This window comes from Camarhynchus parvulus, chromosome 1, assembly GCF_901933205.1.
Source record: "Camarhynchus parvulus chromosome 1, STF_HiC, whole genome shotgun sequence".
In the NCBI taxonomy this organism is placed as follows: Eukaryota; Metazoa; Chordata; class Aves; order Passeriformes; family Thraupidae; genus Camarhynchus; species Camarhynchus parvulus.
In genome coordinates, this window is record NC_044571.1 from 109,842,809 (window position 1) to 109,853,980 (window position 11,172).

Below are 11,172 nucleotides of genomic sequence, written 5' to 3' on the forward strand. Positions count from 1 at the left end.
AGGAAGCCTTTTATAATTAAGAAAATAATTTAGAATATAAATAAAGTTTTATATATATACCAGATAGCGATTTCAACACACATAACATTTGACCACATCACATGAAAGGTACACCAGTGCATGCCACCACCTTTGCTGAGTGCTGATCCTCTCAGCTGAACTTTTTTTGTAAAGTTCATGACCTGCTGGTAACCTGTGGTGGATAAAAGTATGCACCTTGGTTTCTGCTATAGCAATGAGCTACGTGATGAAAGTAGCCTGAAGGGAGTACATGGCCACAGTTTGTCTCCTTTGAGTTACTAAATTGAAGTTTTCTTCTTAGTTAAGGGCTTAGAGTGCTGCATTCGTCCATAAAAATGTGGGTTTTTTTAGAAATTCAGGAGTCTGATTTCCATTGTTGAATATGCTTACGGTCACTGTAATAAGTATCAGAGATAATTTAATGTACACTGGAGAGTGAGCACTTAACTTGTACATGCTGCTTCTAAGTGGTCTTGGACATTAAACTCCTCTGGCTTTCTGTGGGCCTATTATATAGACATTTTCTAAATCATCAGGTTTGTTTTATGGAAAAATAAAATGCATCTGGCCAGTGCTACTTGCGTGTACTCACTTAATTTCAGTCCTGGGAAAATAGTCAAAATACTTATATGGTAATGGGCTAATTCCCATAACAATGAGCAGGGCTGATGAGATGGCTGGATAATCTATCCCTGGTGAGTACTACAGTCATTAATTCAGTTTTCTCAGTGCCTGCCTGATAGGTGGAGTTCTGGCACTGGTATTTTTTCCCCTCGATTATCTCTAGGCTAGAGGATGACAAATAAGGGATTATTTTCAATTAGTGGGGTGTAATAGAGGGGGAATGTGCAGTGCAATAAATTGTTCTTTTGTATACTTTTTAGCTTAACACACCATCTCTGGTGTAAGTAAGTCCACACATGGTTTCAATCAGAAGAAAGTACAATGCAGAGAAAGACCAATGTAATAAAAGCCCCGATAAACTATTTTTCTTCCCTTCAGGGCACAAAGTCTTGAGGTCAGATAAATTGTATTCCTGTTTTTATAGCTAAGCCTACCCAAACCAAACTTGGAGGCACATAACAAATTAGCAAGAATTACCTTTGATAACAAGCATTATCCAAGCCACTTCTACTTGACACCGGGTCAAGGCAGTCAAATGCTGGGCTGAGACAGAGCACGCAGCAGGAGCAGTGTGACACCTCTGTCCTGACAAGCTCACAGTGCCTTAATTAATGACAGCAAAATCCTTCCCATGCTACAGCTGCTGGTAGCATGTAGGAGGAATGAGTGGTTTACTGATTTTTCTCTTTTTTAACACCACAGTATTTACAATATTTACAAAAAGCAAAACAGAAATCCGCCTGTGTACGTGGAAAAGCTTCACCGGCATTCGTGGTGCTCCTTGATAATAGAACTGAAGGCATTCTGGTGTAAACTGGTCTTCACTCTTTTTTCCCTTTGTCTTCTGTTGCAAAACCAAACTCTCACAACTTCCTTCTCAAGATTGAGCCCCTCAGCCATCCTCATGATTTCCTGAGAAGATGGCTTACTTTGTTCTCCAAAGTGCCTCTCCAGGGCTTCCTTGGCAGCGATGCTGGATACAGGAGCAAAATTTCACCTTTAAAAACTTTTCTGTACATTCAGGCTTTCACCACTAGTTCAAGAGAAAGACCAAGTAACAACACTGAAGGCAGTGACTTGGTTTGTTTCATCTTTCTCTATGTGAAGGGAACCCAAAGCACTAAAAATACTCTGTAGTTCTCTGCTGACACAAGCAGCGCGACATTGTACAGAATTTTGGCAAAGGGTGATTAAAAGGCAAAAATAGCATCAAGCTCAGTGCAATTTCAATGTTAATTATAAAATATTTGTGCTTCTTGATGCTATCTAGGAGACACAGCTACTAACTAGTTATGAGTGGGGTCAAAGGAATTGGAACAAGCCTGACCGCCCTTCTGCCCCAGCAAATGCACATCAGTGGTGTTACCTGGTTGTATCAAATCATTTGGGTTTACTGAGAAGAAGAACTTTATCACTTAGATTTGGGAAACACTGTGTGTTTTGCATCTCACTAATTACAGAGAGAGCACTAGAGTATTCCTAGAAATCACAGAGACTATGGCCAGCTGTTTTAGCCATCATCACATTCTCCAAATGTCTGCCCTTGTCTGTTCCTCAGTCAGCAGTGATCAAAACTGAGTGGTTCACTAAACAGAATAATTTAATACTGTTATTTTTTTTCTTATTTCCAGATAGAATTTGCTTCCAATTTCTGTTACATACTCTAAAAAAACCACATATGTGACATGCTTGTGTGCCACCGGGAGGCATCCAGAAGTTTCAGCAGTAGCTGTAATTTCTTTGGACACGAGAGGGCACTTCATGCATTATTCTGGAAGTGAGGTGCAGGTATTTGCTACAGAAATACAATATCTGCTCCACTTCTAGTTATTTCATCTCTTGGTCTTTCATTTACAGGTCAGTTTTTCAATATTTACTAATGTTTAACAAAACTGGCTAATTAATAGCATGTATGTTCTACACATACAGAAGTATAGAAACATCATTGCTCAAAACCTGAGAAGTTGATAGTCAAAAGTAAAGTATGAAATATAGTACTTTGGAATTAATTTGGGGTCTGGAGTGTCATGCTGGTTTTTTTCATTAGAATATTTCCAAATATTGGAACTTTTAGATGCCCAAGATGTAGATATTCGTTAATAGAAAAGAGCACTTCAATTTTGACAGAAGAAAAAGAAGCATCTTAGCCAAAATTGTTTCTAACCTGTAATAACCTAAATATTTATTACCTTATGGTGGTTCTGCGCTTCCTCTTCCGTTCATTCACTCCAACTTTTTCATTATACAAAGCTGTATTAAAAAAAGCAGCAGTCAAACAACAAAAGCTGGCAGTTACATTCCACAGGGACTGGAAAACAAAAAATAGTCACTTTCTGTGAAGGAAGAAGAAAGCACAAGAGAAAGTGCTACTGAATAAAAGGAGCATCACACACAGGATCTTTCCATTGTTAGGATGACTGTACATTGTTTTACCTCCAGTTATAAATGGTTATAGGCAGAAATGGTTAGAAGCAAAAGGCCTTTGCTAGTGAAAAATCCCTGTACACTGCTAAATGGGCTGTCCTGCAGATCCTACTCTGGCTCCTTACAGGACTGGAACTGATTTTCTGGGATGGGACTGGAAGAAATTTCTTCCAGCAGCCCAAGAGATATTTCTGCTATTCTGTACATTCCATGCATTTCAGTTTTTCCCTTCATGCTCATCCAAAAAAAAGATAACTATACTTTAACACAAGCACACCTCAGCATTTAAAGCTGGTAAAACAAAATCTTTAGTCCGCAGAAGACCGGTAATAGCCCTAAAATATTTACATGGGATTCTGCTTGAAGTGCAAATCAATATTTGGAGGATTTCAGTTCCCTACCTCCCACTTGTTCTGCTTCCTCCAGCCACTTGGACAGGATGGATTTCAGCTTGCAGGCATTCTTGAAGCTCAGCTGCAAGTTCTCAAACCGGCAAATCGTCGTCTGGCTGAACTCGGAGCCGTGCACAGCAGCCAGGGCCTCTCCGACGTTGGTTTGTGTATAACCTGCCAGAAACAATGAGGAAAAAGCAGCTTTGAAGCTTTCTAGGGGGGTTCCTTTCCTTGAGATGCTCAGCCCTTTGCTGCTGGCTCTCGTGGTCAGTGCGTGCTGCAGTGCCTTCAGGCTAAGCTTCCTGCAGAGGTCTCTGTGGCCAGCTGAGCCCACTCAGAGCCCTTCTCAGTCTCCTGGTGGCTCCTGTGCAGTGTGACACTGATTTAGTGGAGTTTCACACTCCAGGATTAGGGATTTGAGAAGGATCCAGACATACTGTGACTTTCTGTAGATGATGCAAGAGCAAAAATCCCTAGAGGCACTTCTGGTCTCTTGTTATTTGTTGCAACATCCAAGCTGAAGTCATCAGAGAAATGCTGCAGTTTCCATGCAGACTCTGACTTTGCACCAACAGCTCCCTGCTCATTTCTCTGAATGTGGATCTGCCATGGCTGAAGGACTAATAATCCTCTATATCATAATCCTTCTTTTCTGCTTTGGTGCCAGGACAAGGCAGGATCTCTTTAGGCACTCAATGTCCCGTGAGGCACCTTTTAACCTCCTTTTTGACTGCACTAACCCTGTGCCTCTCAGACCCACAACCTTTTTTGTCTTGTAAAGCTCAAACTCGGATTATTTTTCCTGTGCATATTGCATTTTGTCCCATTTGTCCCATTCTACAGGCTCCATGTGATTTGCTTACACCAAAGGAAGTTTTGTTCCCTCAAAAATTCCGGATGAAGATGCAGTGATTAACTATGTGTGGCCTGGCAAACACTTTCCACCACTGTGGCTGACATTAAATACAAGATATACAGGGAAATTGGACAGTTTGCAATAATTTTTTAAGCCCTAATTTATTTTATTTCAGTTTAAACTACAAATGGAGCATACTGTTGAGATAGTACACACATACCCCATATAACCTTAGAATTTTATATAGTTATTATTTTATATAACCTTATAATTTTTTAGATTTATAAAATAAAAGGATTGCCTATAATTCTGATGCAATGTTATAAGTGATAATACCAAGAACAACAAGGCAAAGCCCACCTTTGTCCTCAGTAGTTATTTCACAGCAACAAAGATATCAATTACTTTCCAACTGTGTCGTGGCACAAAAAAATAAACCAGGAAGAGAAGCTTCCTACAGGTGTGAAGGATTTCCCGTGGATGTCACTCAGCGCATATTGAAATGACAACAGACCATCAGATTAAACAGTCTGTGGGGAAAAGACTGGGTATGGGAGGTTAGATGGTTATGAGGGTGAGAGGAATAGTGGATTTGTCTTTACAAACAAGCTGTGGGTCTGCTGGAAGATAAAACTAGCACTGGGAGATAAAAGAAACCATGGGAAGGATTCCACTGATTGATGAATGGAGAAAGATATTTGCTTTTACAGATAAACTTTAGGTTTTCTGATAAACGAAATTAGGCATTGAAAGATGAAAGAAACAATGGAGAAGAAAACACCTAAATTCCATAGGAATTAAAAATGAAAAGGGAGGGTTATACATTAGAGGCAAATCTTTGGTGTCAGGTGTATCAGGGAGTCTGTACCTCTCAAGTACCTCAGCCAATGGGGAAAGAGAGAAGGGAAATGCAGCAGGGAAACTGGGATAAAAAGGGAGGCTGCATCCTCCAAAAATTTGAGAGATGCCAGGGGAATGCCCCATGGCCTCTCCCTTTATTCAAATAAAGTAAAAGGACTCCTCTGTCTCCTTTTTGGACATAAACCTCTGGTGTTTGTGGGTTAATTTTCCTGATAAGGGCTATCTGCCCTAAGTTGCAGATAATTTGGAGCTGTGCAAAATATTGCACCTGGCACTGAATGTAATTTATTGAACATAAAAAATTTTCTCTGCATTTAACACAAATAATTTAAGGGCAGGAACGTTTAAAGTCCCTTTCCGCAAACTAAAAGCAGATGTTCATTAACTCCATGGAAGTCTTCTAGGAATGGAGGAGGCCAAGGCAGGATTAGAGTTATGCTCAGACAACAGCAGAGGCCAGAACATACAACACTCAAAAACAATTGGGCTTTCACTGGACTCTTCCAGCCTTTTTTCCGTGGACATGAAGCACATACCCAGCTTGATTCTCCGCAGCTTGAACTCGTTGGCGAATTTCTCCAGCTCCCTGATTTCCGGGGAGTCCATGTCCACGGGCTCCTCCGCGGGCTTGCTCTTCCTGCGGAACTCCTGCTTGAACTCCGTGGCCACGGGCTCGTCCGTGAGCAGCGGCTGGGGCAGGGCAGTGAAGCCATGGCCCAGGGCACAGGAGCTGGCGCCCAGAGCGTGCTCCGGGAACTTGTACAGGCAGGGGGTCAGGCCACCTGGGAACGCCAAAGAGAGAGCTCATGGCACTGGTTCTCTGCTGCTGCACAGAAAAAACCTGCCCTCACCACCTCGTCATCCCTGCCTGCAATTTTAATTATATAATACATGTGAGAGAATCCAGGAGTCAGAGTTTCCTAGGATGTGTTTTCTCCTTTTTGTCCCAGCACGTGGAAGTCTATCAACAGCCCCTTTCACCAGCCACAGCCATCCTATCACTTAGCAAACTGTGAAGTGCTTAAATAAGAGGAAAATGGCCTAAACTTACACAAATAAAAATCAATGCTCTATGCTGGACTTAAGTGGCGCAACAAAATTGATGGATCTGTGTCATTTTGAGACACTTAAAATTTCCCAGTCTCTATTTTCTGGTACAAAGAATACTTCCATCTAGATGCCATTTGATGCTCAGACAAGATACTATCTTGGCTTAGCCGCAGCACAGAATTTCTTGGAGGAAAGTACACAGGTAAGAGCTCAAAGAAAAAAAAAAAACAACAAAAAACCAGAACTCATTCAGAATGATCCTTCGAAAAAGAAATTGCTCAAGGATAAAACAGAACTATTTTTCACTATCTTTTGTTCCCAAATGTCAGACTTAACAAGGAGATGCAGTTAAGAGTGAAGGCTGATTTTTACCTAGATATTGTACATAGAGATAAAAAGTCTCTGACCTGAGGGAGGAATGGGGGAATTATTGGAGAAATAGTAACACTCCTCAGTGTATCTGGAGCAGACAGTAAATTCCAGGTTCTCAGGTCATCTTTCCCAATTTTCTAAACTACACAAAACTGTGTAGAAGAACTCGGAACTTCATTAACCTCCCACTGCTGCCTCCATTTATTAGAGCTAGGTTTTTCTTCACTACCCCAATTACTCCCATCAGAGTTGAACGTTCTAACCCCATAGAACTATTTAATACACTTCACACAGGATAACCACAAAAAAAAAATCTCAAAAAATAATGAAAAATACTTTAAAAGAGGTGGACTTGCTTTGCAAGGTGCTGACACCATTTACCACATTGGGGTGAGGCATGCTGCAGGTCTGTAAGATACGAGTCTGGGAGAGACTTGCTGAGAGCATCTCTGGAGTTGCAGGCTTGATGCCTAAGAAAATAAAGAAAAAAAAGATGAAAATAAGAAAAAGAAAGAAAGGAGAAGAATAAAAATGTATTTATTTTGAAATTAAAGAAAACTATTTTCTGAGCAATATAATTTATTATTACTTATTAACTTTCCCCAGGGACCTGGACAATGCCAGGAATGTTTTCAAAAGACACAGAAATGCACTGAAATACAAGAATTGGGAAATTTGCATACCAAGAAGAAAGCCTACACTTTGTCCCTATGCAGACATATTAGTCTATGCTGATTTACTCTAGCTTTTCCCTAATTCTTAAATAAAGTAAAATTCTGAGTTTGATTTCAGATTATTTCCAAGTCCCAGTTATTTCCTGGGAGTTCTGTTAACTTGGTTCTTGTCATTATCTCACTTGACTGCTCCTTAAATTTGCACAGAACAAAAGTGCCTCACTCTTACTGAGCTTGGGACAGGGAAGAATGAGCAGGATGCATTTATGAGTGTAAAAATCCATGATCACATGGCTGATCTGCCTGCTGAATTCACCTATCCTTTCATTATGCCATCATTTTATTTTATAGCTTCAGCCAGGGCTTTATCAGCCCAGGTACTGGTCATACACAGGGGTGTTGTGTATGTCACTTCTGGCCCCTCAAAAAGTGATAATCACCAGGAGAAGTGGCCGGAGGCGAGCAAAAAGAGCAGGGCTTTCCCAGCCTTGTAGGGAGACATAAGATACACTGAGAGTGATTTCTCAAGAGATGCAGAGGTTTGGGGAGCTCTGGGCACTGATTTCCTAACCCTTTTTCTAGTGCCTCAATTCAAATTTCATCTTTAAACGATTGTCTTGGATTGGTCCCTCTAAATGACAACAGGCTAAGATCCACACTCTGACAGCTCACCCACCTGAGGTTTGACCCCTTACCTGCCATCACCCCGTAGGTGGAAGGTTGATTCCCATAGTGACAGGAGGGCACGGAGTAGTGCAGGCCTGGCCAAGGGTGTCCCAGCGTCGTCGCGGCAAAGCCAACGCACGGACACGCACAAGTTGGGAGCAAAGAGAAAACAGATGGGACTCATAAGAATTCAAGATTCAAGACACAGCCTCGAAGTGTGAGGCAGGCAGTGCCTTCTGTGCAGTTGTAGCTTCTCTGTGAGTGTTTAACACAGGGTCACAGCCATCAGGTTAACAGGAGAACTGCCACTAGAAATAGTGGGACATCCTCTGAGGCAGGGCTAGGAATTGTTGTGCTGTCCCTTGACGAGTTGATTTTGGTATAATCTGTGGGCATAAACTGCTGAGCAGGGGAAGCATTGCACTCTTGAGGAGACCTGTTCCTCTCCTCACTCAACTTCCACATGCTGATTCATTCAATCTCACACAAAAACTAATTCTAGGGTCCCAGGAAATTGCCTTCACTGTCAAGCAAACCCCACAGCAAATGAAGGCCTGGGACATTTGCTTTGATGCGTCCAAAAATCACAATTTCTTGAGTGCCAAGCAACAAAAAGCATTTCAGAGTGCTTTGGCGAGGTGGTAGAGAAACAAGATGGTAAATTCTGGATTATTCTGAAGTCAGGCCTAAATAAACATTTTCCATCACCAGCACCGACAAACACACTGTTAATTTATCTCTTGTGTTTTCACAGGGGTATTTCAGATCTGTGCTCAGTAATAGCCAGTGCCTGAAGAATGAGACCATTTTTTGCTGAATGCAATATAGGGATACGGCTGTTTCTCATGTATAAGTAGGAATAAAAATGCATGTACTGCCCCCTCTAACAACGGCAATAAAACAGAATATTAAAAATTAATGTGCATCAACATTCAGATATGTAAGACCACATTTTAAAGAACACATTCCTTTTGTTCAAAACAGTCTATTTAATTAGGGATTAGAGTATTTGGATTTTAAAACAGTAATCATAACAGTAAAGACTTCTTGTACTGTTTAAATATACTTGCACAGATATAAAGTCTACTAAGACAAACACGCTTATACTAATGTAGATGCAGGGAAAATAAAGATTGCGTTAATAACTGTAATGCATGTACAGCAATTCAAATTTTCTGTCAAGATCTGAGCCTTTATATGTTGTATTTTTCCACTATTTCATAATCCACATAGTTTAACTTTTATGCATGAAAATACAATTTTTGATTTGCTAATAATGATTTAAAATTAAATAGCAAAGATGATGCTATTTAAATTAAATAATAGCAGTTAAAGCGTTGAGGATACTGCAGAACATCAGCTGAATGACACAGCATAGTATTTGAACAGAAATATTTTCACCTTTCTTGTGATGAAGAATTGTTACATCCATTTCTAAAACTTCTGACATTTAAAATAAGTTGTTATTCAAAATGCTTTCACCATTATATTGTACACAAATTCTCCTCATATGTGCTCAAAGTGGCACTTTTTATGACAATTCCTTAATCTATGTATGAAATTTGTAAATCTTGACTCATTATAGTTACCACCCTCTGTTTCTTCTTTCCCAGGGTGGTTTTTTCACAGGATCATCTTCTGGATGTGGTTCTACAATCAAAATTTCCACTGACTGCAGTGGCATTTGTCCTTGGGTGGCAGATACAAAATACCAAAAACCTGAACCTGTGGCAGGCGAGCAGATGCTTTGGGCCAGCCCTCATCGTGTCCTTTCCATTGCAAGTCAGATGAATCTAGAAAATACTGCTGTCATACAGATACATAAATTTGGCCTCATACAAAATTTAAATTCTTCTATTCCCTGCCACTGTTGCTAACCCACAGCTGTATTGGGATATTTTGAGCCTCTTGCTTAATGTATAAGATGATCCTGTTTTCTGTTACTTACAATCCATTTTCACTACATACATGCTTTTTCTTTTCATTAAAATGCTTTATTACCAATTTTTTTTTCAGGAAAAATCTGCTTTCTTGTTAAGACTCCAAATGAAATTCTAATATTAATGCAATTTCAAATAAATCAACTATTTCTTTTTCTTTCCCTGAAGGCTTTCTATCAACAATTCCTGTATTCCAGAATCCCACTTCTGCAGTATTAACACTGCAAGAAAACTCTCTTTGGCTCAGATATTTAGTGATTAAATAGTCCTAATATTTAAATGCATCTAATTGGATTATATACACAAACATACAAGATTCAAATATAACGGCAAGGTTTCTACTATGCATTTTGAGCATCACACTTAAATCTTAGTCTTGATTCAGTTTGCAACATGCCTTGCAAAGCAATGTTTTCCCTTGTTTAAAACTCCCCCAAGCTATATTTACACTTGAGGCCTTTTAAATGTATTTCCTATTTAAGGTAGTTTATAATATTTTAAATTATGGTTACATAATAAACAACCTTTCAATTAATTTACATGACAGTTGTCATTTTGAAGACTGTAGTAATACCAAAGACAGTGTTTGAACCTGTTCTAAGTTGGCAGCATATTTGAGTCTAATCTTGTTACAAACTTAAAGAAAATTAGGTATTTAGCTAAAACACGAACATTTGTGCTTTTCCTGATTCACTCATATGCAGAATTTTGTGAAATTGCTTCTACTTTGGCATAGTCCCAATCATACATTACACTGACACTGAACACTTTAAACACTGAGAACTCAATGAACTCATCTATCACCCAAAAATTACAAATGAGAGCAAGAGTATTTTCAAAAAGTACCTGTAGACACAACATTGGTGGTGTGGTTGGAGACCTGCAGGCACTCTGCAGCGCTGTGATGCATTATCAGAGGCAGGGAGGGAGAAGAGTCAGAATTCAAGGGCACAAAGGTGTCTGAGGATGCAAATGCTTGGCAGCTCATACCCTCCTAGAGGCAAGAGAGCTGCGTGTCCCGTGTTCTACCAGAGCAGATCCTGCAGGATTAATGGCACCTCAAACTCTGTTCCAGGATTTTACCTGGATATACACACAGAGGAGGGCTCCAGAGCACAGGGAGGTCGTGTGCAGGTATTTATACCACTAGGAAATCCCTTTATCCATTTTAATGTTCTTTTCCCAGCAATATTGCTACCCTGGTACAGAGCCTCCTTCCTTCCCACACAAACACAATACGTGTCCAATTAATGGAGGGGCGGGGGAAGAAGAGGGAAACCAGAGACATGATT

At 40.1% G+C, this 11,172-nt stretch overlaps 1 protein-coding gene across 3 annotated transcripts; it reads right to left on the reverse strand.

The window, feature by feature from the left end:
• Positions 1–1,363: 1,363 nt before the first annotated feature.
• Positions 1,364–10,868, reverse strand: POU1F1 (POU class 1 homeobox 1). Of its 3 annotated transcripts, none has more exons than XM_030952869.1 (7): positions 10,727–10,868; positions 7,970–8,035; positions 6,957–7,070; positions 5,715–5,960; positions 3,471–3,635; positions 2,835–2,895; positions 1,364–1,618 (listed from the first exon to the last, which is right to left on the reverse strand). In XM_030952869.1, the coding sequence occupies exons 1-7, from the start codon at positions 10,866–10,868 to the stop codon at positions 1,405–1,407; spliced, it is 1,008 nt and encodes a 335-aa protein (XP_030808729.1). In that variant the 3' UTR covers positions 1,364–1,404. The 3 variants fall into 3 exon arrangements, with proteins under 3 accessions (XP_030808729.1, XP_030808750.1, XP_030808739.1); XM_030952890.1 differs by lacking the exon at positions 6,957–7,070 and adding an exon at positions 8,377–8,382 and having other exon boundaries at positions 1,405–1,618; XM_030952879.1 differs by lacking the exon at positions 6,957–7,070 and having other exon boundaries at positions 1,405–1,618; positions 7,970–8,119.
• Between the last annotated feature and the right edge of the window lie 304 nt (positions 10,869–11,172).

What these genes read in the sequence shown, in the direction of transcription:
- POU1F1 (XM_030952869.1), bottom strand. Translation starts at nt 10,868, where the DNA reads ATGAGCTGCCAAGCATTTGCATCCTCAGACACCTTTGTGCCCTTGAAT. An exon ending in CACCTACGGGGTGATGGCAG is followed by an intron (nt 7,071 to 7,969) that starts GTAAGGGGTCAA and finishes TTATTTTCTTAG; the next exon opens with GCATCAAGCCTGCAACTCCA. An exon ending in GGAAGCAGAACAAGTGGGAG is followed by an intron (nt 2,896 to 3,470) that starts GTAGGGAACTGA and finishes TTTTTAATACAG; the next exon opens with CTTTGTATAATGAAAAAGTT.